This window comes from Cordyceps fumosorosea, assembly GCF_001636725.1.
Source record: "Cordyceps fumosorosea ARSEF 2679 chromosome Unknown scaffold_13, whole genome shotgun sequence".
Taxonomy (NCBI): domain Eukaryota; kingdom Fungi; phylum Ascomycota; class Sordariomycetes; order Hypocreales; family Cordycipitaceae; genus Cordyceps; species Cordyceps fumosorosea.
In genome coordinates, this window is record NW_017387313.1 from 183,437 (window position 1) to 209,098 (window position 25,662).

The 25,662-nt window shown below is 56.5% G+C and overlaps 9 protein-coding genes across 9 annotated transcripts; 3 read left to right on the forward strand and 6 right to left on the reverse strand.

The window, feature by feature from the left end:
- Positions 1-1,212: 1,212 nt before the first annotated feature.
- On the forward strand, positions 1,213-2,010 carry ISF_05436 (Ribosomal protein P2; the record flags this gene model as incomplete). Its single annotated transcript, XM_018849041.1, has 2 exons — positions 1,213-1,478; positions 1,575-2,010. 2 exons carry the CDS (start codon positions 1,213-1,215, stop codon positions 2,008-2,010), a joined length of 702 nt encoding a protein of 233 aa, XP_018703612.1.
- A 217-nt stretch (positions 2,011-2,227) lies between these two features.
- ISF_05437 (Large-conductance mechanosensitive channel) lies at positions 2,228-2,919 on the reverse strand (the record flags this gene model as incomplete). The annotated part of the gene is made up of 3 exons (XM_018849042.1): positions 2,228-2,399; positions 2,496-2,696; positions 2,777-2,919. The coding sequence occupies 3 exons, from the start codon at positions 2,917-2,919 to the stop codon at positions 2,228-2,230; spliced, it is 516 nt and encodes a 171-aa protein (XP_018703613.1).
- A 557-nt stretch (positions 2,920-3,476) lies between these two features.
- Positions 3,477-4,665, reverse strand: ISF_05438 (Actin cortical patch SUR7/pH-response regulator PalI; the record flags this gene model as incomplete). Its single annotated transcript, XM_018849043.1, has 3 exons — positions 3,477-4,030; positions 4,101-4,446; positions 4,534-4,665. The coding sequence occupies 3 exons, from the start codon at positions 4,663-4,665 to the stop codon at positions 3,477-3,479; spliced, it is 1,032 nt and encodes a 343-aa protein (XP_018703614.1).
- Positions 4,666-6,509: 1,844 nt separating this feature from the next.
- Positions 6,510-7,542, forward strand: ISF_05439 (Small GTPase superfamily, Rab type; the record flags this gene model as incomplete). Its single annotated transcript, XM_018849044.1, has 2 exons — positions 6,510-6,702; positions 6,791-7,542. 2 exons carry the CDS (start codon positions 6,510-6,512, stop codon positions 7,540-7,542), a joined length of 945 nt encoding a protein of 314 aa, XP_018703615.1.
- Positions 7,543-8,679: 1,137 nt separating this feature from the next.
- ISF_05440 (Fungal transcriptional regulatory protein) lies at positions 8,680-10,881 on the forward strand (the record flags this gene model as incomplete). Its single annotated transcript, XM_018849045.1, has 4 exons — positions 8,680-8,790; positions 9,046-9,738; positions 9,795-10,553; positions 10,615-10,881. 4 exons carry the CDS (start codon positions 8,680-8,682, stop codon positions 10,879-10,881), a joined length of 1,830 nt encoding a protein of 609 aa, XP_018703616.1.
- A 738-nt stretch (positions 10,882-11,619) lies between these two features.
- Positions 11,620-13,035, reverse strand: ISF_05441 (Metallophosphoesterase; the record flags this gene model as incomplete). The annotated part of the gene is made up of 2 exons (XM_018849046.1): positions 11,620-12,821; positions 12,888-13,035. 2 exons carry the CDS (start codon positions 13,033-13,035, stop codon positions 11,620-11,622), a joined length of 1,350 nt encoding a protein of 449 aa, XP_018703617.1.
- A 1,171-nt stretch (positions 13,036-14,206) lies between these two features.
- ISF_05442 (activating signal cointegrator 1 complex subunit 3) lies at positions 14,207-20,149 on the reverse strand (the record flags this gene model as incomplete). The annotated part of the gene is made up of 1 exon (XM_018849047.1): positions 14,207-20,149. One exon carries the CDS (start codon positions 20,147-20,149, stop codon positions 14,207-14,209), a length of 5,943 nt encoding a protein of 1,980 aa, XP_018703618.1.
- Positions 20,150-20,635: 486 nt separating this feature from the next.
- Positions 20,636-21,670, reverse strand: ISF_05443 (short chain dehydrogenase/reductase; the record flags this gene model as incomplete). Its single annotated transcript, XM_018849048.1, has 1 exon — positions 20,636-21,670. The coding sequence occupies one exon, from the start codon at positions 21,668-21,670 to the stop codon at positions 20,636-20,638; it is 1,035 nt and encodes a 344-aa protein (XP_018703619.1).
- A 1,766-nt stretch (positions 21,671-23,436) lies between these two features.
- On the reverse strand, positions 23,437-25,020 carry ISF_05444 (hypothetical protein; the record flags this gene model as incomplete). Its single annotated transcript, XM_018849049.1, has 1 exon — positions 23,437-25,020. One exon carries the CDS (start codon positions 25,018-25,020, stop codon positions 23,437-23,439), a length of 1,584 nt encoding a protein of 527 aa, XP_018703620.1.
- Between the last annotated feature and the right edge of the window lie 642 nt (positions 25,021-25,662).

Below are 25,662 nucleotides of genomic sequence, written 5' to 3' on the forward strand. Positions count from 1 at the left end.
GGGAGTGCGTGCGCCGCCGTTGAAACCGCAAACGTGCAGTCGTATAATGCCAGTAAGTAGTAAAAGTCGGCAGACCCGAGCTAATCCCCGAGAACTGCTAAACAAGCTGGGCTATCTATGTACATAGTTTCGGATGCTGTCATTGTCGGATAGGCGGCATCCATGGCTGACCAATAGTTACATGGCGAACAAAAATAGCATAGGGATCGATTGGAGGAGACGTCATATTCACGTCGTCTTGTGTGGGAGCGAGGCGCGAGGCGGAAGGGAAAAGCTGAAGAAGCCGTCTTGATTCCGGAGATTCCGGCAGGGCAACCACAACGGTCGGGCCGGTTCCGGCGGGTGGTGATTGTTCGGGGGCGGGTGGTGCGTTCGGTCGGTTGGGTGGCGCCAGCCATGCTGCAGCGGCGGGGATAATAGAAACCGTTGTCAGGTGCAGTTGCTAGGTGCGAGATGGTGCAACTATAAAATAAACACTTATTGGCGGGCATTCTCTTGTTAACGATTTCCCCAGCGTGGTTGGCGGGTCTTGATCGACAACGGAGTAACCCGTAGAATCCGTACATACATATACTAGAAAATGCAATCGATCAATACCTTAACTAACAGCTTATCTTGCTCAGAAACGTGGTCGCCCGGGCAAGGTTGCTTCCGAAATTGCGGCTTCCCCTTGCTTTGCTGTCGCGAACACGGTGGTGTGCTGAGGTATGTATGTATGTATGTATGTTTGTTTGTATGTATGTATGTATGTACCTACCTGTGGCTAGGTACTTAATTTGCGACAAGCTAGCGTGACCTTTGCGAGCATCGTCAAGTGCCGAGATGCACTGTTGAAAGGGCATAGAATGCTTTCATTATCATTTATAAAACGAATTCTCAATTGACGACAGAACTATCATCCTATATAAACATATCAGATAGTGTGGCTATTGCTTTTAATGACTGTGGCGTCTCATTGCCCACCAAAAGTAGCGCGGTCCTGGCGAATCTAGACTTCTGGTTGGTGATATTTTTCGCCCTTTGTCTCTGGCCGTGCTGCGCCAGACCCCACAGGGCTTTTTGTACCCGGGCGCAGCTTCCGTGACCAAGCTCGTATACAACAGGGCATTGCTGGCCAAAGACTTTTTTCTCGTACTCACCATCCATCCTTCAACATCATCCGCCAAGAACGACATCGAAAAATTGAAAAAAAAAAGGACGAAAATAGACGAAATGCATCGCTTCATCCAACTACTCACCAGCGCCGTTGCCGTTGCAGCCGCCGACCCCGTGGTCACGAGCCTCCTGCTGCCCTACAACGACGCGCAGCCGTTCGTTGGCACCGTCCTCAACGTCGACGCCTCGGCGACGACGTTTGCCTACACCTGCGCCAGCACCGTCAACGCTGATGACTGCGGAATGGCCACGCACGGCACCATTGTCCAGGGCCCGTCGACCTGGCGCATGACGCTTTCCCAGAGCGACGACGACGGTTTGTAGTAAGGCCGCCCAACCACCACCAACTGCCTTTGTTGCGATTTCTTCTTTGGTCTTTCACGATGGCTAGTTTCATCGCTGACACTGCTTTGACACAGCGCGCTCACGGCCGCCTGCGCCCTCACCCCGTCCAAGAACGTGGCCAGCTGCACCGTTTCCGAGACCGAATCCGACACCGACACCCAGGGCTCCAGCACCCAGACGGGCACCACGACGAGCTACCTCTCCGACCTACAGGCCGTGACGCTCGTCGCCGGCCTTGACAAGCTGACTGGCGGCGCTACGCCCTCGCCCAGCACCGCCTCTTCCACCCCGACATCAGGCGCCGGCGGAAGCACCGGCTCCCAACCCCCGAGCACCGGCAGCGCGTCGCAGTCCTTGACCTCGGGAGCCGCCGCGTCGTCTTCGGGCGCTGCGTCTCCCTCGGCACCTGCCAGTGGCAGCAAGACGGGCACGCCCAACGCCGCGCCGGCTGTGACCCAGCAGGCTGTCCTGGTCGGCGTCGCCGCCGTTGTTGGCGCGCTTGCGCTGTAAATTGCTCGAGTTTGTTGATGTGTCAAATTTTCCAGCATAGCGTGCCATATTTGTCTTTTATTTTCTCGCTTAATATACGCTTGATACTAGTGACGATACTCGTCTGCATCTCAATCTCTGCTGCATTAATTACATGCTCACGAAATGATGTCCTCTCGCCCGTCCAACCAGCTACTACAGTTGACACATCGCAGAGCCTTGTTCATTAGCTACACGTTCATTGTTGGAGAGGAGCCATGCATACCTTTTCATTGATTCGCTTGCGGCAGTAGCGACACTTTGTCGTGTACTTGATGATGGGGTCGTGCGAGACCAGAGTGTAAATGTGCGCCACACCATATAGACACAGCCCAACCATGGTAAAGGAGACGAGTTGATAGATGAATGAGCTATGATTGGTCAACAGTGTACTTGTATCAAAGAAGCCCCCCCCAGAACGGGAGGCCCCTTTTTGTAGAAAAAGAAAAGAACAAGGAGCACCGCACCCGTATGCCATGACGACGGCGCCATCGTCGAGCGCCTGCTGCACGGTGCTGTACTGCGTGGTCGTGTTGACCTTGTCGCCGCGGCGCAGGACGGCGAACTTTTCCTCAATATTCTTGTTGAGCGGGAAGATGACGGCGATGGGCGGCATCAAGATGTTGCCGACAAACGACTTGACCAGCTCCGTGAACGCAGCCGCGACGCTGAAGGGGGGTCAGCAAGCAAATACGACACGGACCCTTCAAGGCCCGCCTGTGTTGCTGAGTGGACTGGGGAGACTCACATCAGGCCAAAGGCGATTTCTAGAATGTTGCCTTGAAAGGCAAAGTCGACGAAGCCGTGGAAGAAGCGCTGGGCGCGCTCCTGGCCGCGGTGCAGCAGCGAGTCGGCCTCGCTGTGGACGTGCTCCAGGTCCTGGGACGGCATGGCGGGCGACCGACCGACTGGGCGGCGAGTTCGTGGTCTGGTGGCCCCCTCCAAAAAAGAAAGAAAAAGTCTGCCCTGCTGGCAGTTGCTTTCGAGTCCGCCTTGTTTAAAGAGTTTCGAGTTGACTTTGTGAACTTTGAGATGGCGCAGCGCGTATCCCCGCACTTTGGTGAGACCCTGAATGAAGGGGGTGGCTGAATTGGTCGTTGACTCTAGATAAGACGTTGAGCTCCAGTTCGCCTTCGGCTACAATAGCTTATTCGGGGAGAATCGTAACGACCCGGAGTATTTTGTTGAGCTCGTAGCGATTGAATGGCAAGTTCTAAATAGATATAAAATCTAATGAAGGGGAATGCTGCTTTCGGTACTGAGACGCGCCCTCAAACTATGCGCCAATCTAGTGGGTTGGTCGTCCACGTGAGGCGCCATCCCACAAATGATGCATGGCGAAAGCGCCGTGGCTTAGATCTGCAAGTAAATCAAACATTTCGATGCATTCAATTGATAAGGAAGATATTCTGCCTTCTACTGATACGGATCATTGCGACCCCAAAGCCCTACTTCTCTCGTTGCGCCAGTTGCTCCGACCCAGCGGCCACTTGCCGCGACGCACCATTCTTGGCCGAGTACTTGACAAGTTCCGCCCGCCGCGCATCCCGCCTTACCAGAACGTACAAGACCTGCCAAGTAAGCGCGACAATGGTCGTGAAAGCCATCAACGTCCATAGAATGGCCAGAAACGGCCCGCCGCGCGAGGCCACGATTCCGATCCTTGCCGTTTGCTGGTTCAGTTCCCGTATTGACCGCGCAGTCTGCACCGTCACGGCGATGCTGGCGCCGGCGATGATGGTGCCGGCGAGCGCGGTCAGGATGAGCGTTACGAGCACGAGGCTCTTCCTGGTCGGCCAGGCAATGGTTCCGGTGGTGGAGAAGAGGGCGGCACCGATGAGGCCAAAGGCAAGGGATAGGAGAATGACCAGTGCGTAGAGGTTGTCGTTGATGCCTTCGACCTGATCTCGGACCGAGTCTGTCCCGTTCAGGTCGCCGAGACTGACGTTGCGGTTTCCGATTTGAAATTGCCGGTCCAATATCTTGGCAATATTGAAGCGATCTAAAGAAAAATTACAGAAGGCGCCTTAGCCTTTAAAGTGAGTGCAAACTAGAGAACAAGACAAACTCACGCCTTACGTCGCCTGTGCAGCTTGTCGTGTGGTGGCCTGGATTTCTCACCGTGGCGTTTGGCGTGAACTCGCCCTGGCAGGTGCTCAGGACGTGCAGAGAGTACCAGTCGGAAATATTCAGTCGGCGCTTTGCTTCCGCGGCGGCATCGTTGACGAAGCCATCTACACCCTGCGTGATCACGTTGGTGATGTTCTTCGCAACGTCGTCGAGAAAGCCTTGCAGACCGGACTCGAGGTTGTCGAGCCAGCCATCGTCGCTGCGCAGGCGTAGGCTGTTTTGGCCGCCCCCGGTCAATTGATCGATGCCGAGCTGTAGCACAGCCTTGGGGGCCATGGATACATTGACCTGGATCGCCGAGGCGGGTCGTGATTAGCGAAAATGACGCTGCAGGACCAAGTCGGGCGGGTTCTGGAAGAAGGGCAAAAGGCTTACGCGTAGGACGGCGTAGTTTTCGAGAGTGCCGGCATCGCGACCGGCGAAAAGCGTAACGGCGGCTAGGATGAAGCTAATGAGGGTGAGGACTAGGCTCACGACGGCAGCCAGCCGCAATGTGAATGAGCGCATTGGAGTGAGGAGAGTCGGCTGGATTAAAAAAGTTGGCGCTCTCTATTTATAGGCTATATACTGTTGAGTGAAGAGGTTCTCCCGGAGAGTAGAGAATTGCGAGCGCCCGAGCCCAGTGTATCCATAATATTTATTCAATGCATTGGAAATGGGACCAATGCATTGGACAAGAGCCAAAGCCAAGAGGTACACGGGCGAACAACCGTTGATTTTTACTCGCCGGTGGACTATTTATGGCCCGACGTTTCAGTCTGCTTGGATTCTATCTGGAGCCCATCTAAAATAGATGGCGCAACCTGGTAAAAAAAACTATCAAGACGATTGATTAATTGATTGACTGAATGCAAGATTGCCTGCGAGAGATCGGTAGCGTATGTATGTATATGCGTGACGTTGAGTGGGTGGATAAGTAAGTAGCCAGCAACAACAAACCGGCGGTTGACCAACAACGATTCTATACATATATAAGGCACCGAGTTATTTCTTGTTTCTATTTCAACAAGTGTGGCGCACAACAAAGGAAGCTCGAGTTAAAGAGCATGCAGCCACACGTGCTGGTCAATGAGCGGGTGGCTGGACATTGTCCCTCTTGTTCCTGACAATTACCACCACCACTAATAATAATAAAGTTTAGGTATGTGCCTCCCCCCTTCTCTCCCACCTTCTCGTCTTCATTCCCACCGCCAAACAGCCCATTACCACACACCGACACGGCCATGACGGCTCATCTCGCGGGAATGAGACCCTGCATGGCGCCATCTATGTAGGTATTCTTAGGCCCCAAAACGACAGTAGTGTATCGCCAAGGGGGGCAACAAGTTTCTTTGGCAGCACAATGACGTCGGTTGGCGGGTCGAACAGCTCGGAAGACGCCGCAACAGCACCGGAGCAGCACCGGGACATGGTCAGTACAGTCAGGCATCGATGGTCAAGCTTCGCAACTGCCCTGCTGGCCGAAGATGATGGACAGATGATGGACAATTGCTAGCACAAGCAAGCCTACTAATCCCGGATATTTACATTCCCATTATTACCACCGAGGCCTTGCAAAACCTGAAGCAGCAGTGGCGGCGGCGGCGCCAAGGATCTGACTGAGCCTCCCCTCCCCGCACTTTTTGGCCACATGCCAGTGCCACGTGAAGCGTCAACACTTCTGTACAAGCTTCATTCCGCGCAACCATATCGTGCATGTTGATTGTCCGCCTTTCTAGTACAAGAGTCAGTAGAAACCAGAAGCTCTCATACAAAGCGAGCGCTGCAAAGAACGAAGCCCTTTTCGCCGTCAGCACTTGCAGTCGGCATTTGATACGCTGACTCTATCTTCCCCACTCGCTCAAATTACCAGAAAAAAAACAAGGCGTTTGCCGTTCCTCTTCAGCTTCCGCAGCCATCATTCAGCATCTTGCATTCCCCCATCGCACGCAAAGAAAGTCCGCCACCACATACGCCACACCAATACACACAATACAAACACACCTCGACCATTCCATATCCTTCAACACACCCAACTCTCTCGATTTTCCCTTTCCTCACACCTCACGTTGAACGAAGCGCATACAAGGCTGGCGCAACAGCGCACATCCATCCCTGCCTCACGCCCCGCGTCCGCGCTCACCTCGAATCTTCCCACACGACCAACGCCCTGATAATTTTCCTCCATGTCGGTGTGATCATGACGTCTTGCCTCGACTGTCGCTTCGTGCTGTAAATAGCACCTCCGCCCGTTCTTCGCCTTGTTCCATCTTTGCTACCGATTGCCGTGCTCTTTGCCCACACGCCGCCAAACGATCAACAAACCCTATCCATTGTTAGACAACCAGACTTTTGAACGACAAAAAGAAACCATGTCTTCCCTCGAGGCCAAGATTGTTGTCCTCGGCGCCCAGAACGTCGGCAAGACCTCGCTCGTCATGCGCTACTGCAAGGGCGCCTTCGATCCTGCCCAGATCACATCCACCGTCGGCGCCAGCTTCCTCACGAAGCGCGTCGTCGACACCGACACCGACACCGTCGTTCGCCTTCAAATATGGGATACAGGTCAGTCAATATCCCCCTCGGTGGCGGCGAAATCGAGTTGTGTTTGCTGTGTAACGCCCTGGCTAACCAATCAAAACCCAACCCGCAGCCGGTCAGGAACGCTTCCGGTCCATCTCTCGACTCTACTACCGCGGCGCCAACGCCTGTATCCTCTGCTACGACATAACCGATGCGCAGTCCTTTGCCGACATGGGCGTGTGGCTGACCGAGCTCCGACAGAACCTGCCACACGACGTGGTGCTGCACGTCGTCGGCACCAAGGCCGACATCGTCGCGCGCGACCCGTCGGCGCGCCAGGTGCCCTTTGAGCGCTGCATCGCCTACGTCGCCGAGAACCTGGCACCGGGCGTCGGCGGCACCCCGCCCCCCACCGCCTCGGGCAACGGGGGAGGTGCGGGCGGCGGCATCGTCCTCGGCCCGTCCTCGGCCAGCCCCGTCGCGGGCGTCGAGCCGCGCAGCCCGAGCTCCAAGCGCAGTTCCGGCTTCTGGGGTCAGGAGGTCGGCTGGGACGCGTGCCACGAGATCAGCGCCGAGAGCGGCGAGGGCGTCGAGGAGGTGTTCCGCGTCGTCGCGCGCAAGCTGGTCGAGCAGAACCGCAAGATGCAGCAGGCGCTGCTGCTGGCCACGGCGCTGCCGGGCATGCCGGGGTACATCGACGGCATGGACGGCAGCTACTTCGAGGGCCGCGACCACAAGGGCAGCTTCCGCGTCGGCAGGGACCGCAGGAGCTGGCTGTTCTCGCCGGCCTTCTCGCCGGCCATCACGGTGGACCGTCCGGTGAGCGAGGACGCGCATCGGCGCGACGAGTCGGCGACGAGGCCCAAGTCCAAGTGTTGCTGATGAAGCGACGACGCCTGCTACGCTGAGCTGCTGTTTCGGGCGAGGTGCAGCTCAAAGGCAAAGCCTCGCCGCACGCATCTGCCTTGCAGCTGCGCTCATCGGCAAGTGATGTCTTGCCCCCCCGCTCGCCAATATAATACGGACGAGCCCCTTAACTTGCATACATATACCCGATGAAGCCGTTCTCAGGGCTTTCTTCCCATTGACATTTCGAGATGTTTGTTACATGTCCTTCACCCTTGCTTCAGCTTGTGTTGGTTGGCCTGTTTGGATTCTATGATTGCATTGCATTTATTCGACTTTTGATGGCGGAGCTTTTGCGTTGTCTTTTTGTTTCGTTTTTCTTTTGGATTTCTCAATTCTTTTACGGCCTCTTTATTGGCATCATCTTAGCGGTGAGCGGTTCACACATTCATGGTACTGGAATACGGGATGGAGAGCGGCGTCTTTTGGTATGGCGCAGGGGGGGTTCACGGGGGATGAGCCCACGTCAATACATCGTCCCATTTAATTGCAACCACCCAAGCACCGTGTATTGTTAAGGTTTGGACGTGTATGCGCCAGCAGTCGACCTACATAACGCGACGATCTTCTGTCACAACTCAGAGTGGTTGTTTGTGCGATGGCCGGCAGGGGGGGGTTGCTTGCTGACCGGGGCAATCCACCTTGAGCGGGCTGAGAAGTAGGCTATTCGGGATCGTCGTCCGGGGTTGGGAGCGCAGCAGGCTGCAGCAATCAGCCTGGTGACAGCCCCGTGGCCGCATATTGGACGGCATCCAGTTTTAAGCGAACCCTTGTAAATATCAGATCAGCAATGGAGGGATGTTTTTTGAGTCACTCCTTTTCCCCTCCCACACTGTCTCGGCGGCCAGTCGTAGTTATCGCCTCATCAATAGGTGACAGACTCAGACTGGCGGCGATTAAATTCCTAAACCAGCACTGACTAGCCCGTTGGTGACTTAGTTTACCGGGAGCACGGTCTCTACTAGGGCCGTTTCTTCAGCTGCCATCTGCCGACGATGCCCAAAAAATTCTCCTGTTGGTAGTTACTAAAAATGCTCCGTCTCTGACTTTGTAATAGAGTACCTTGTAGGTGAGCAAGGGGAACTAGCCTCGTCCCCCCACCCCCACTTCATCATGGCCTCTCATCCACGGGGTACGACTGGTACAACTGAACTTGTCCTGAGACTCGCATCATTACTCAATCTCTCCCTCTCTTTTCCGTCTGCATCGGCGTCGTCTGGTCTTGTAACACGCTCCTGTATATATCGTGTCGTCATCCGCCTGAAAAGCGCTGCGGCTGGCTGGCATCCTCTCTCTCCAATTCGCGCCACAGGTTCTCGCTGCGCCATCGTCGTTTCCATCTCCCGCCAAGTCGCCCATCAATGGTGTACAACGGGGTGCCCTCCCGGGGCTGCTACCTCTGCAGGTCTCGCAAGGTCAAAGTACTATCACCCTGCTATGCTTAGTCTCAGTCACCATGCGTTAACGGTCAATGCCTAGTGTGACGAAACGAAGCCGTTCTGCAATCGTTGTCGCAAGAGCAAACGCCAATGCCCTGGCTATCCCGTACCGCGGCTCTACAACGACGGTCGCAAGCCAACTAAGAAAGGGACGACCACATCAAGCGACTTGTCATCATCAAGTGATGAGGACGAGTTTTTCAATGATCATTGGCGGGTCCACGCTGCACAGAGAGCAGCCGCAGCCTCGTCCTCCCTCGACTCAACCATCAAGATTCCCCTGCAAGACGCCGCCTCCTGCCACTTCCTCTCCAATTGGGTTCTGCTCCCGCCCGAGGGAACCAATCGCGGCTTTTTCGAATTCCTGCTCCCAATACAGAAGAAGGCCACGCGAGGTAGCCCCTTCTACCTGGCCTTCAAGGCCTGCGCGCTCTCGTCCCTCACCCAGAAAGGCTTCGATCCTACCATTGAGCGGCAGGCCACTTCATACTACGTCAAAGCCTTGGCGGCCACTACAGACGCCCTGTCCCGTCCTAGCGTCGCCACGAGCGATGCCACTCTGGCAACAGTGATGCTTCTCGGATTGTATGAGATCCAGTCAGCGAGTGGGCGTGGAGTTGAAGGATGGGTCGCCCACGCTTCCGGGTCCATGCAGCTGATGAATAGCAGAAGCTGGAAGAAGCTCAACACTGATCTTGGTATGAGTATTTTCGTCGCAGTGCGGGTCAACTTGGTAAGCGACTGATCAAGCATCTACACACCGCTCCGGAAACTGACTCGAACCTCCAGATTCTACTTGGTCTACTGCAGGGGAAGCCTCCCCCAACCAGTTCAGAATGGTGGGGTAAGGGGACGTTCAAGGACAAGTACGCCTTGGTAGGACTTCACCTGTCGACATTAACGACAGAGGTCAGACATCAGCTAGACAATTTGCTGGACCTCGAATACGCTACACTTGATGACTTTGACCAACTGTCCGCCATCATGAAGAAGTGCCAGGTCCTCGAAGCGCACTGCCGCGGCTGGCCCGACACTCTACCCGAGTACTTTAAATTCAACATTGCAGCGTGGATCAGCCACCCACCAACTGACCCGGCCAAGTCGGAGGCGCTCTTCGGTCCCGTACACAGCTACAGTGACCCATGGGTTGGAGCCATCTGGAATATGGTCCGAACCTCTCGGCTCATCCTCCTCACTTCAATACTGCGATGCTCCGCCCTCATACATGAACGCACCGACGTGAAAACGCTACCAGAATATCCCGACGTAGCGAAGCTATGCATAGACGTCATCCACGAGGCCATAGCAGGAGTGCCGTACCAGTTGGGCTGGTTCAAGAACCGCACGGCGCTGCTCCCGACCATGCCGAGCTACGCGTGCGGGCAGAATGGAGCGCAGAGCACGCTCGCCGCGTTCACCGCCATGTTTCCGTTGACAAGCATACGAGATCACGAATTGGCCACAGACGAGCAGCGTGTGTTTGCCGAGGCTCGACTGCAGTTTATGGCGCATAATCTCGGCCTTCGAAGCGCGGCGTTTGTAGAAAAGGTAAGCAGTGACCGCTTCAGTGTTCAGTACCCATGGATATCATGCTAACTGAGCTTTATAGGCGGCGGGATGGATTCCTTCCGCTGCGATACTGAAGGATTTCGACTCGCGGAGTGCGATGGAGTGGCGGCGCTTGCGGGCCGAAGTGTCTAAAGCCGCCGCTGCCGCTGAACCGTTGAAAAACATCCCTGTCGGTGATGCAACTGTTGCACCGGTGGAAGATGCCGCTACTGGCAACGACCGTGCCTGTGAAAGTTCGGAGCTACCTGTTCGCCTTGAGCCAAAGGGGGCCAAGGAAGAGCCACTCCCAAAGCAAGAGCCTCAGTAGTTGCTCCTGGCCAGCTTGAAGCGGTCATGTTGACTGGTCTTCTGCCCGGAAAACGTAGAACTACATGCTTCTCGTCCAAGCAAGACCTGCCGCCGCGCACACAGTGGACCCTGGCGACTCCCCGGATAAGCCCCTCAAAGCTATAAAGAACATCAGCCTGCTTCTTCCAGATGCCTCCACGGCGGACTGATCATTTGGTGACCTGCTCAATCACGAGACCCCCCGGAGCACAGGTGCGACTTTCTGTCGACCTATCGCACGAAAGGCAGAATGCGCCGTCGCCATCGGCATAACAAGTGGAATGACGTTCCCGGTAACCAGTCCACCGGGACCTCGTGGGTTGACGAAACACGGCTGCAGCTACTAGGCGACTCGCAAGTTGACACGGCAGATCCGTTCCGGCCGCAGGGTTGACTGGGAGCCGATGGCAAATGTGCTCTTACAACACCGACGGCTCGCTCAGACTTGTCAGCCGTGGCCTGGCAACCAATTGGATATAAAATGCCTGCAGTATCGTGGCAGGACGTTTCCTCAGCAACATGCCTACCTCCATCGTCTTTGCCAGCACTTTGTGTATAAAACTTGATCGTTCTTGCTCCATATCGCTGCCTGGTTTGGGTATATCCATATAATCTAAAAACGCCCGCCATGAATAAACACTATCACCCGCTCTTGAAAGCCAAAAAAAAACGCCTCCTCATGTTTCATTTCTTTTCGCCGCGCTGCCCGATCACTTCCTCAGCACAGCAAGGCCGACAAGGTCAGCGCCGCGACCAATACCATCGCCGCCGCCGCCGGCGACCCCGTCCGCGCACCCGTGCTCGCCGCGCGCGTCGGCTGCTCCTTGCTGCCCGCGAGCTGCATCGTCGTCCTCGTATCCGGCACCGCCGCGTACACGTCCTCGTTGAACGTGCCGTTGAGCGTCACCGCGCCAACCACCTCGCCCGTCTCCAGGCGGGTGTGCGTCCGCAGCGTGCCGGCGCGCACGCCCTCGCGCGTCGCCACGACCTGCCGCCCGCCGCGGATCCAGTTCCCGTAGCCGCCGTAGCCCGCGTGCTGGCCGTAGCACATGTGCAGGCCGGGCGCGCGGCGCACCTCCACGCCGAGCCCGTCGACGCGGCCGGTCCACCGGTAGCACCAGGTGTTGCCGTGGTCGTGCCCGTAGAACAGCCCGATGAGCCCGTCGGCGGCGGCGAGCGCCTGCATGAACGGCACGTCGTTTCCGCCGTACCCCCCGCGGCCGCCGGAGTGGGCGGTGACGTTGCCGCCGCCGCCGTGGCTGCTGCTCTGGCCGTTGATCTTGTCGTCGTTGATGCCCGGGTGCCGGCGGAGGTCGACGTGGCCGCCGGGTCCCTGCGTCTGCAGCACCTTGGTGGCGTGCACGGGGATGTGCACGAAGGCGATGGACGGGACGACGCGGCCGTACGCGGCGGCGAGCTGCCCGCTGGTCGCGTTGAACCACTCGACGACGCTGACGTCGACCCAGTCAGGCTGGCCGTGGTGGGTGCGGTAGTAGGTGCCGCCGCGGCTGTCAAAGAACCACAGGAGCAGCTCCGGCAGGCAGTCGGTGCTGTTGCCGGACGAGGTGTAGCCGTCGGCGGCGTAGACGGGCAGGTAGTAGTTCGTCACGCCGGCGTTTTCGCCGTCGACCATGCGCTCGGTGTAGGAGCCGTTGTACGTCTTCTCGCGCTGGAACATCTTGTCGCGCGAGAGGTTGTAGTTGGAGTCGTGGTTGCCGTAGGTGGAGGCCCAGGGGAGGCGGCGCGCGGCGATGGGCTTGACGATGCGGTCGACGTGGTCGAGGATGTCCGGGCGCTGGTACTGGTCGCCGGAGATGAGGTCGCCGTTGAGGACGACGAGCTGCGGCCGCTCGGCGTCCATGATGTTGCCCATGAGCTGCGAGGTCTTGCCGTCCCACAACGGGCCCTGGCCGGCCGAGTCTGGGCAGAGAGGTCCGTTAGCGGTCTTTTATTTTTGGAGGGCAAGGAATTGGAATTTTTGCTCACTTTCTCCGAAATGCATGTCATTGAAAACTGAAATGTGAAATGTGCCGTCGGCGGTGAAGCGCAGTGGCGGCTTATTAGACGTCGTTGGTGCGGCTTCGGTCACGGCGCTGGCGACGGTAGCGACGAGCAGCAGTGTCTTGGAGAGCATGGTTTGTTGCTCTTGGCGCGCCGTTGAAGTGCAACGGCAATGTTCCCTTGGGCCGCAAAACCAAAGAAATTGGTCAATCGACCACATAGAAAAGAAAAGAGACAAGACGGGAGCAAGGCTGAGCATGCAATGGGTGATGGGAGGGGCCGCTGCATGTTATATTGCATGGCCACGCCTCCTCGTACAGCAGCCTGAACGACACGCAAGTCGTGAGTCTGGACTTTGTCGGCTCTGGAACGGTCCCCTCGACTCCACGGGCAAACTCCATCGTCTCTGGTTGGTCGGTCTACTTCAAAGGCGTGCCTTTTTTACCCACGTTGGAGGCCAGGCTAAGGCTTGTCGGCCGATGGGCACCGCCCTGTGTAAGCCGTTCGATTGCTTGGTTTACTTGTGGCGTTTGCCAATTGGACTCGTGTGTCTGGACCTGGGCCTAGCTAACCTAACACTGGCCGGGCTGTGTCCTCGATAGGGCTGGATTGCGCCATTTGCTGTTTTCGAAGGGGTCCTTGCTTTGCTACGGCTGATGCGGCACGCCCTCATGTGTGTGAGGAGTCCCTTTCAGGTCAGCTTACTGCATATTTCTGAAGGAAAAAAAGAATGAAGATCGCCGCATATCCCGAGACGAGCGGAATAGGTAACTGAGCACATGTTCCTCTTCCCCGGTTCAAGGGAGAAGCGGGGAAGACGGAAGACGGAAGACGGAAGACGGCTTGCTGTGCCTCCCTGAGCATTGGCCCTGAGACTGCCTGCGCCTCTCTCCATTGCTTGATGAACGAGGGCTTCTATCATCGGCCAAGGGCCAGCCAGCCATACACTGACGCTACTGGGCCGACTTGTCCACAAGCATTGCGCCTCCGGCATGGTCTTGCCGACGCATGGATCAAAGGCGTTGCAGGGTCCCTTTTTGTGCCCCTTTTCTTTGTCCTTTTTTTGGCTGGTTTTTTCTCACACCGTGTCGCACACGACTCAAGGCCATTGAGCCGTGGCGCCCCCGTGTTCCTGGGGCACCGCATTTCACGGCCCAGCAAGGCTGGAACTTTTACTTCTTCCCCAACGAATTCAGGGATTGATTTGCGCATCTTGAAATTGATCGTGATTTTGTTTATGTATTAGTGCCGGCAGATTACGGTGGCGGCATGCTAGATCCGGTGTCCTTGCCCTGACGCCCATCTCACGCGCTTCCAGCACCACCACCCTCCGCCGCCGCCTTCTTCTTCTTCTTCTTCGAATCGACGTCATCGTCCACCACGGGCGCCGCCGGGATCTCGACCCCTTCGATGCGGTGCTCCAACCCAATGTATGCGTCGCTCACCACGATGACGTCCAGTTTCCGCTCCCCGGCGGCCTGCGGCAGCTTGATCGTGCCCCGCGCCGTGGGCTTCGTCTTCGCCTCGACCTTGCGCGGGCCGCCCCCACGAGAAGACGCCCCCGCCCACCATCCCACGCGCTTCACGGCGATGACCTCGTCCTTGGCGGCGTCAGCCACCATCACGAACCACCCTTCCGACTGCGGCTTCGGCAGCTTCGGCGCGTAGATGCGTGCCTCCCGCTCCACGAGCGCGTTCAGGCGCTTGATGCCCACCGTGACCGACAGCGCCGTCGTGGCCTCGATGGAGACGGCTACGTTCGGCAGGATGGAGGCCGCCCTGACGAGACGGGGCTGGATGTGGGCGGGCACTCTGAGGCGCTTGGCGAGCTGCGACACCTGTTGCGGGCTGTACGCGCTCAGCTCCTTGAGCGACAGCGTTTCCTTCTTGGTAGACTCTGGCTCCAGGCCGGGGAGGATGCACACCGGCGGATCAGTCGGCCAACGGGCGCACTTGACTGATTGGAGCAGACTCATCATTCGCAGACAACTCGATAGGTGGCCCATCTCGGTGAGCACGTCGATGGAAGCCTGGATGATGCGAATGGCTTGGTCAAGCACGCTGGTCTGGTCACCGACGTAATCCGTAATGGGCAAATCAATTCGTGACATGTGCGCTTGCAGCAAAAGGAACGCCTTCACATGGGGATCCCACATGGGCAGACCGAACGAGTGACCCGGGAATGGTAAATTGTCAGACAGAGTTTCGTTGACCCGATCCTCGTTGTGGCGCACCGGAAGCTCGTCATATTCAGTTGCTCGTGACATCCATGACAGCACCTCCAAAAAGGTGGCATTTGCCTTGGCGTGACGGCTCAGATGGCGGATCGTCTTGTGCGAGAGGTAGTAGTAACTCATAATCTTGCCCAGCGGCGTAGAGTCCACGTCGCCGTTTGGAAAGACCTCAACGCACTTGGACTTGGCAAGCTCATCGAGCGAGTTGTTCACCATCTCAACCATGTACTCGTTGGCCACTTGCTGTGCAGCAATGGTGCTGTGCTCTTCGGCCGAGATCTCCAGTCCATAGTAGGAAGGATTCTTGTGCAGGCGGCGGAAGAAGAACGTCCACGTCAGGTAGTCCAGCGCATCCTGTTTGGTCAAAATGGTCTCGGCAGAAACCTCGGCGCCTAAATGGTTATCAAGCACCGTGTGCAGCGATGACTCCACAGGGAAACCGGTATGCAAAAAGTGCTTGTAAAAGTCCTTCTTGGAATCTTGGGTGAAGATGCGGGCGACACCCGAGTTGTCGAATTGGGGACGGCCGGCACGGCCAAGCATCTGCAGAACATCGGTGAGATCCATGTCTCTGTAGCCTTCAATCTTTGCATCGTAAAACTGCGTGCCTTTGACAACGACAAGATGAGCAGGCAAATTGACACCCCAGGCAAGAGTACTGGTGGCGACAAGGATCTGGATCTTGTTGTTCAGGAACAGCTCCTCCGACAGCTGACGATCGGATTCAACAAGACCAGCGTGATGCAGACCAATGCCAAAGTTGATAGCCTCCTTCAGAGCATCATCCTTGACGCGGGAAAGATTGAGTTGCAGGTCCTCCTCGTCCATGCGCAGGAAGCGACGGGGGTCTTCCTCCATGCCACAAAAGTTGATAAGATCCTTGGCAGTCAGTCGAGTCTGTCGACGCGAAGCGACAAAGACAATGACGGGTTTCTCAGGACTGTGGTTCTTGATGGCGAGGAATGTCGGCCGGTTCATCGACTGCATGAGAGGACAGAATCCTCGGACCTCGGGGAACCCGTCAATGTAGAGCTCCAGCGGAACCGGACGCACAGAGTGTCTAAAATTGAACAGGCCCTCCTTGACACCGAGCCAGTTGGCCAGGTCGCTGGCATTGGCACACGCAGTAGACATTCCGAGAAGTCGAACCGCGCTCTTGGTCATCTCGGCAATGTAATTCATGCGCGAAACGATGATCTCCAGAATAGGACCACGATCGCCCGCGAGCAGATGAATCTCGTCAATGATGACCAGACTTACCTGTCTGACGTAGCCTCTGGTTTGCCAAGAACGCGAAATACCGTCCCATTTCTCAGGCGTGGTGATGATAATGTCTGCATCCTTGATGGTGCGAGTATCCGGCGTATTGTCGCCAGTCAACTCAACGAGCTTCAACCCAAGAGGTCCAGCAAGGCGCGAGCCCCAGTCTTTGACACGCTCGCGAACGAGAGCCTTCATGGGTGCAATGTACACAACCTTGGACCCAGGTCGCTCGCGGAACGCCCACCACATCGCCAGCTCTGCCGCAACAGTCTTTCCGGACCCGGTTGGCGAGCCGAGAAGCACATTTGCTGCCGTGTGGTAGAGGGTGTGGAAGATTTGTGTCTGCATGGGGTTGAAGAATTGGAAGCGCTTTGCGTACAACTCTTCCAGTGGCGGATTCTTGAGAGCGGAAAGTGGAAGGGGCTGTAGATCTAGCAGGTCCGTGTACACACTTTCCGTGTCAGGTCGAATAAGATGCTGGAAGGAGACTGGGGTGACTGTCTCGGCGCCGAGCCATCTATCAGAGACAGCTCTGACGTAAATCTGCGTAGGCAAGGGGTCTGATAAAGGAATCGTAAAGTTGAGTTCGTGATCATCATGCAGCTTCCGGCGGTTGAGGATAAAGTATTCGTGGTGGTAGATTTCGGACGTCTCCGAGTTTTCGACCCAAATATAGAAAGACTCAGATGTGCCGTGGATGTGGTCTTTCCACTGGAAGTCGGGAATGACGTAGAGCTTGATCCGCAAGACGTCGCGGTTCAAGGGTGCGATTTCGGCCTCGACATGGACGGTGGGGAAGTTCCTGAGAATGCTAGCAATCGTCTTGCCGGCGCCATGATTATGAACCAGTGCTCCAATCTCAGCAGGTTCCATCTCCTTCATGGATTCGATAGTCATGTGCTCCTTCGAGTCAAGCTGATTCAAGATGGGCTTAGCCAAGTCAAACTGATGCAAGGGGTGCTGGAAGGGCCAGATGCGCTTCTCAATAGACTTGGAAAGTGTCAGCAACACTAAGCACTGATGGCCCCAGCGCCGGTTCAACGCAAGCATAAAGAGTGCTCTGCAAATCCGACCAGATTGCTGGGCGACGTAGTTCATGTCGTTTGAGAGCGCAAAGTCCTCGGGTTGCGAGCGCGAGATATATGACTGAAGAAGGATATTGGTCTTTGCTTGCGGCGTGTCGACACCACCCTCAACAGCGCAAGGAATAACTTCATCCTTGAGGTTTGTAAGCTCCTTTGCTTCAGTATCTCGGGACTGGACATTGTCAAACTCCCCACTCATGCTGATCATCCTGAGAATATCTGCTTCGGTCGCCTGCTCTTGCATCATGGCGTTGAAAACCTGGATACTGCCATGTAAAATGTAGTATTGACTGGCAATTCGGCCAATGTCCTTGCTTCGTAGCTCCTCGGTCGTCTCGTTGAAGATGATCATCTGACACTGCTGTAGTGTACGTGCAGCCTGTATTGCTAGCTGTCGACGTCTTTGTACAAGAGTTGGGTCATCTCGGATTTCGGCCCATTCAATGCCGTAAGTAATAGGACTTCTTTGCATGCGAACGAACAGGTAGGAATAACCAATCCATTGCACGGCATCAGGAATCGACGTGACTGTGCCCAGAGCAATTTCGGCATTGAGATTATCCACCAGCTTTGTCGAGAACTTGGACTCGATGGGCTGCTGTTCTGTAACAGCTGTAAGGTAATGCTGCAGCTTATCCTGGGTGGTGCAAATCATGCCGATACCAGTGTCTTCAAACTGAGGACGACCTGCACGACCAAAGATCTGTAAGACGTCAAGGATGCCAAGATCGACAAATTTACCATCCTGGGCGCTGTAGACCTGCGTGCCCTTTATAACAACGGCAGCGGCCGGCAAGTTGACACCCCAGGCGAGGGTTGCCGTACAGCAGAGAACTCTGAGCACGCCCTCGGCGAAGAGTCTCTCCATCAGATTTCGGTCGGCTCGTGCCATGCCAGCGTGATGAACACCAATGCCTTTAGAGAGAAGCTCGCGAATATCTTTGGACCGTGAAGACTTCATGTCCCTTACAGCTTGCTCGTATTTTGGGTGGTTCGACGGGTCAAAGAGATCGACACAGAACGACTCGACTGCTTTCTGGTGCAGCATACGCGCGGTGACCATGGTATCTCGTCGAGAGTGTACAAATACCATGACTTGGTGGTCAACCTCGAGCATCTCCTTGGTCTTGTCGAAGGCCACAGTGTCCAGGTTATCTTTCGATTGCTTGCTGCCCGCCTTTCCCTTGACGCCGATGAAATGCTGCTCTAAAGGAACAGGTCTAAAAGACGCATCGAAGTAGAAGAGGCCAGCATACTTATTGACTTTGAGAAAGTCCGCAACGTCAATATAGTTGGGCAGCGTGGCACTTAGACCGACAATGCGGATCAAGGACTGAGTGCTTTCGACTTGCCGCTCGGTACGAGCGACGAGAGATTCCAACACCGCACCACGCTCATCGTGAAGCATATGAACCTCGTCTATGATCAGCAACCGCACTTTCTGGACGAGCTCCGTGTCGCCAGTGCCTTTTCTGGTGACAACATCCCACTTCTCCGGAGTCGTGACGATGATTTGTGTTTGAATGATTTCCGCCTTTGTGAGCTGCATATCTCCGGTGTACTCTCGACACTTGATGCCGAGCCATGCGAGACGCTTTCCGAGCTTCTCGGTGACTTCTGCCGCGAGTGCCTTCATCGGCGCGACATACACAATCTTGAAGTCCTCCAGGTTGACGGCGAATTCCGTAGCGGCAGTGTCTTCCATCGGATTGGGGAAGACGTGCTGGCCAATCGTGTGAAGGATGGTGAGCATCGCAGCATCCGTCTTACCCGCACCGGTGGGAGCGCAGATGAGCATGTTCTCGCTGGTCTTGTACCCGACGGGATAGACGAGGCTCTGCATACGATTGAGCGCCTTGTAGCCCTTGAACGTGTTTCGGCAGAGGCCGTCCAGGTCCTCAATCTTGACCAGCTTCTGGTCGGGCCCCAGCTTGCCCTTGGCGCCGGCGGGGATGTAGTGCTCCTCGTACTTGTCAAACTGCCTCCGCTCGCTGCCCGCCGGGAGGCCGTACTTCTTGCCCGCGTAGCTGAGCGTGTTCCCGGCCGAGTACGCCTTGTAGACATGCGGGTACTGCGTCTCGCGCGAGAAGCTCGGCGCGAGCGCGGCGTTCTTGTGCTCAAAGTCTTGGCGGCGCAGCTGCTCGTCGCGCTCGGCCCTGGTCAGCAGCCGGCCAGTGAGTTGGCCGGCGGCCGCGACGGTGGCCGCGCTCGATGCGCTGATCTCGTCCTTGTGTGCGAGGAGCTCGATGATGAAGTCGAGGTCGTCGAAGCCGACAAGGTCCGTCAGCTCTACCTGCAGCTCCTCATCTGACTTTCCGGAGCCGATGGCGCTAAGAATCTGCGCCTCAAAGACGTCCTCGGAGAGGCCATTCTTGGACGCAATTGCGACGCACTTGGCTGAGAGCCAGGCAGCGTCGTAACCCGCGGAAGTTGAGGGTGCGGCCTCGATTTCGAAAAGATCGCTGCTGTAGTTGTCCGCTTCATCGTCGGAAATAAAATCCCAAACGTCCTGGCCACTATTGCCGGATGAGTATCCCTCGAAATCGGCGTCCTCAAATTCGGACTCGAGAGGAACGGGCAGGGAGCCTGGTAGGTTAAGGCCAGCAATGGCGGCCTGCATTGCCTCAAACTGTTGCCGCCATTCCGCCTCTGTTTCTTGAGCCATTGTGCTGTTAGGTTTCGTCAGGTGTCGAGTTGTTTGCAGTTGTTGCGTCGATTGCTGGGGTATTTCTGAGGATTATTTCTGCTGGATTTCTGATCTCGAAAATGCATGCACAGGATACAGCCACCTCTTTATCTCTTTTCAGAGTCACCGCTGACTGGTAGATTTTGCTGAAGCGTCAGCTTGAATGGTGATGTAGGAGTCATACCGCTCTCTGCCCCACGTTTCTATTTGGTTGATTTGCCCCACCACTGCTCTCAGAGGCTTGATGAAGAGATGAGCTCATAAAATCAACCATGCCGACAAATTTTGAACGGATTCAGTAGTTGAGTGATATTTATATATTAATATTGCTATTTCTGTGTTTTGGTATCAGATGAAGTGCTGTCACGCTAAATATACAGACGACAATCGCAACCTAGAGTGGTTCTCGATCAAACAGGAAGCCGCCCACAAACGCCGAAAGATGCCAAGATATGAACAAGTATGCTATGTAGTTTTGCGATCGTTTGCCGCCTCCATTTGGACGGCGGCGATGAAGGCTCTGTCCTTGACCCAGAGGGGCATGGCCTTTATGAGGATGTGTTGGAGAGCATGAGCCCAGTATCCAACAACGACACCATGGCCGTAGCCTGCTTTTTCCAGGGCGGCGCGAGCCATAGTCTGAGAATCCGGGGTGAAGAAGGATGGCTTCTCCGTAAAGTACGCCGTGTTGGTCGTCTTGCCAACACGGATGCCCAACAGCTCAACGTCGCCACCCCTGCCGAGCAGCTTCATCTCACGCACAACAGCCTCCGTCATGGTGAGCAGGAAGCGCTTGCTGGCACAGTACGACACGAGTAGGGGCAGGCCGTTGTCGGCCAGCGAGCTAACATTGAGGACGAGCGAGGGGGAGTTGCGACGCAGCGTCGGGAGCAGGGCGCGTGTGAGATGTAGAGGGAAGAGGGCATTGAGGCTCACGTTGCCAGTAATGCGGGCCTCTGAGGATTCACCAAGAGAAAGGAAGGTCGGGTTGACAGCACCTCCGCCAGCGTTGTTGACGAGGACGGTGAGGTTGAGGCCATCGAGGGCGGTGCGCAGAGCATCAAAGTCAGTCGGGGACGCAGCCGCGACGGCCTCATCCGGCTCGTGTGTGTGAGACTGGCCTTGCGCTGGGCGGATACAGTTGAGGCAGGCTACGCGACTAGCGTCGGCGATGAGGATGCGAAAGGACCTGTCAGGGTGGCGCTCCCGCAACAAGGACATGACGGAGGTGAGCTTGGCACGGTTACGGCCGTGTAGCACAACGTTGAACCCTTGCTTGGCGAGCTCAGCGGCAAAGCCACGGCCGATGCCGTCGGAGGCGCCGGTGACCAGGGCCCAGGGTGGCTGGCCATTGGTGGAATGGGCGTAGCGGGCTATGCGGGAGGGCAGCAGGTAGACGCTGACGAACTGCAAGGCGCGGGTGACGGCAACGACGGCCGTGAGCAGGCCGACGGCGGCGAGGAGGCCCCCGAGGCGGGACGAGTCGGCGGTAGTGTTCATGGTCCAGATAAGAGAAGGGGACAGGACCGGTTGGCGGGCGGGCGATTAGACACACGGGGTGGGAGAGAGCTGTTGAGCAAAACGCCAGAGAGGGCGAGGCGATGGAAGCGAAATGCTACGTGGTCCGAAACAGCCTTTTTTTTTTCGCGGTTGCACGAGTTTGGGTTGGGGCGCGACGGGGAAGACGAAACCTGGGCCGTGGTACCTAGGCGACGGCGCGGGCCATAAGTATGAAGGGGAGGGAGGAGGAGGATGAGACGAAGCGCGGCGCGGCTTGCTACTGTTGACGTTTGAGCAAGACGAGAGAGGCGATGAGTTCAACGGGCGCGTCGAGGAGGATGAGGCCGAGAACGAAACATTGTTTGGATGGCGGGCACGGGTCGCGCGATGGGAGGAAGCAGACGTCATTCTTATAACTCGGACCAGCCAGCGGCGGCAGCCATAACGAGCAAGCCAGCACAGGCCGGTGCCCCGTAAATCATCGCAAGGACTGACGCGGGGGGGGCGTTATTGGCTAGTGTTGGAGCTTGGAGAAAGGCGACGGAGAAAGGCGAAGACGAGAAAGGATAGGCATGGCGCCGAAACGACGGGTACTTTGTGTGTCTTGATGAGGTGGTGCGGTTGTGCGTTGTCTCTGATTAGTAGGGCGGTCCGGATGGGGGGCGAGCCATGTCACGGTCGCAGAAGGTAGAACGCGAATTGGGGCGATGGTTGGATGGGAGAGGGAGAAGGGGGGGGGGGGTCGCGGCTGATGAGGTTGCAGAACGTGAGCCCGGAACTGTTTCGAGCCGGCCGATGGGCCCCGCCCGAAGCGGGGCTGGTGGTGGTGGGCTCTGGAGGAAACCCAAGGAGAGGCAAGGCCTGCAGATGGATGGGAGACGGCGGCACGCCACGGATCCGAAGAGGTGCGGGAGCTGGATCTGGACGAGATACGATGTGTTTTTGTGACACGAGGCTGTGATGTTTATTCTCGGGATGCAATATATTATTCTGATAATCAATTATTTCATGACCAATAACCGGTCTCAGTCGGCTACCCTTTCCCACCGTACTAACGTTGTACAGCACATTACAGGGCATCAACGCGCCCGGCTAGCGCCGTCCTCCCGCTACGGGGGAATGGAAAATGTCAGGTACACCGTACCTCAGCCACCTCAGCCACCTCAGCCTCCCCTCTCAGGGTCTGATCCCCTATAACTAATCCTTGTAGCACCAGGCCCCTGTCCTTTCCCTTCAGGACCCAAGCAAGGCCAGCAGCAACCTCGCGAATAGCATCATCACAACTCAGGAATCATTCCGTCGTACCACCTAATTCCTGCGTCCCGCTAAAATTAACTACCCACGGCATCTTCACATACCGACCCCCCATCAATTCCACAACCGTCCTCGCTTCTCTCCACACCTCCCGGATCCTACAGTTGCCGCGGCCGCTAAACACAATCAATCACTTTCTTTCCCACCGCGCCGCCGCCATCGTCGACCTTGTTCATGTGAACGAGCCCCTCTGCAGCTCACTGGGTCAGATTTCGGCAGGGCTACATCCGGGGCAAAGAATCATATGTTTCCCTGTCAGTGGTAGAAACCGGGGAGAAGATCCGCACTATTGTCGCCTCACTCACAATCTAGAAAAGTACAAGAAACTCTTTGATTCAACCTAATCCCAACTTACCAATCAAAAATAAAACTACAAATGTTAATAGAAAACAAAAGCCTTCACCGCCTTCACCAGCCCGCAATAGTAGATGCATCCTGAGCATCCCCATCCCTTATCTTCGTCGTCTGCGCTTCCTCGCTGGCGCCGGCGCCGCACTCTTCGGGTCTGTTGCCTCGTCCTCTTCCTCTTTTATGTCAGCACGTCTTTTCCCTTTCCATTCCCTCGCTGGCTGGGTGCGCGTCGGCGGCGGCGCAGGCGGAGCAGGCTGCTGTGAAGCCTCACGTCGTCCTCGTCCTCGTTCTCGTCCTCGTCGCCCAGCAGCCGGCGCCGGCGCCGGTGGCTGCGTCACGGGTTGCTGCGAAGCTCCCCGTCCCTGTCCTCGTCGTCCGGCAGGATGTGGCTGCGAAGGCGGCTGTAGCACAGGTTGCTGTGAAGCTCCCCGTCCCCGTCGCGGCTGCGGAACGACGGCGGCGCTCTCCTGCACCGCCGCCGACTTGGCAGCCTCCTCCTCCGTGGCCCGGCGCTTTCCGGCTTGGCGCTCCACGATGCGCCGGCTGCGTTTCGGCACCGGGTCTCCGTCCTTGACCACGCGGTCGGCCATCTTGAGCGTGCGGAGCGTGTCCTTGATCCACCGCAGCTCCTCCAGGTCCGCCCACCCGGGCTCGTCGCCTCCTTCGTCTTTCCCTTTTCCCTCGCCCTCGCCCTTCCACCGCCACCCGGGGATGGGCTCGCTGCGCGTCCCCTCCAGGTAATCCCACTCGCGCCTCCACAGCCCCCTCTCCATCCACCGCCTGCGCACAAAGTCCCCCGGCGCCGTGGGCCAGCGCTGCTGGTCATCCAGCGCGACGCCGCCGCGCCGCGTCCACTCCACCATGCACTCGGCGTCGAAGACGAACCACGGCCGCGAGCCGAGGAAGTCGTCGCCCTGCGTGGCCGTCCAGTCGCTTCGCGGCTTCTGGTTGCGGGCCCGGTGCTGGACCTGTGCCCCGTACTCGCCGGGGCTAAGGGCGCCGCACGCGTCGATGGCGTCGCGGAGGAGCGTCAGGTTTCCCGCCTCGTCCTGGTCGGGGCGTGCCTTTTGCCACGGCCAGGTCCAGTTTGGCTTCGGGCTCGTCGTCAGCTTCCACCTGTCGTTCCAGATCCTCATCATCTCCCAGCGCTGTCGCACAAAGTGCCTCGCCATGGCACGCCGGTCGAGAGAGTCCATTTCATCCAGCTCTTTCTTCGTTGTGGCGTTGCACCGGTCGTCCGTCTCCTCAAACATCTTGATTCTCTGTGCTTCAATGTCCGCCTCGGTGCCAAGTCTTGCGATTGGTCTACCAACCGACGCACACTCCTTGTAGGGATCTGCCCCATATGCTGTTCTCTGTTCGTATTCCATAACATCCTTAATTGTGACTGTTCGTCCTAATGCGGCCTCATGCTCCTGATAAATCTTCTTCTCTTCGGCTAGAATGGCATCCAGAGCACCCGCGTACTCGATCACCTCCAAGTTCAGCGCTGAGAACTGGGGCCCGGGGCGTTCCGGACTTGCTGAAAGGTTACGGTCCTCTCGTCGTTTTCCGAGCAGATCCGGATCCTTTTCATACTCAGCAAGTGCTTGTATGGCTTGCGAGGCAAGGGCCCTGGTAAAGTCATCATGCGACTTCTTTGTCGTCGAAGGCTCACCGTCCTTCGACCTGCTTGGGCTCACCATGACCAAGTTGGACAAAACTTTCCAAAATCGATATTGTTGTCTTGCATCTGTGAGAGCCAAGGAAAAATTTTGGTCGTTGTGATCCGGGCCTTTTATATCCAAATCAGAGAAAGGGCTTTGCGCCGTCACTGGACCGCCCATCGACCTCGCGACGGCCAATGATTGTCCAAGGATGTTTTGAACTCTCCGTGTACGATCTACCACGCATCCTGTCTTACTCCAATTCGCATTTTCACTGGTGATTTTAAGCGCCAAAGAGCTGCGGCTACTTCTGGTTTCACTTGCTCACCGTGTCGTTCGAGCAGCCGCAGCGCGCGTGCACAAAGTGACGGTACACAGCCGCTCTTCTCCTCCGTACTATCCGCTTTCCACTTGTACAGCTAATATCTGCATTTAGCGCTTTGTAACACCTGTTTCAGTATGCAAGTCTTATGCAGTAGTGCTCCAATATAGTCCAGCAAGCAAACCCGTCCATAGATTGTGTTGGCGGAAATGTATCTTCAGAAGTCCGTTGTACGGCGCTTCTCTCCTTCACCGCCTTGCTCCTCGATGCTGTTTTAAATGACATTGAGACACAGAAAATTGATCTTTATATTCATAGGAAGCTAGTACAATTTTTGTAGTATTTTATACTGCTGTTTG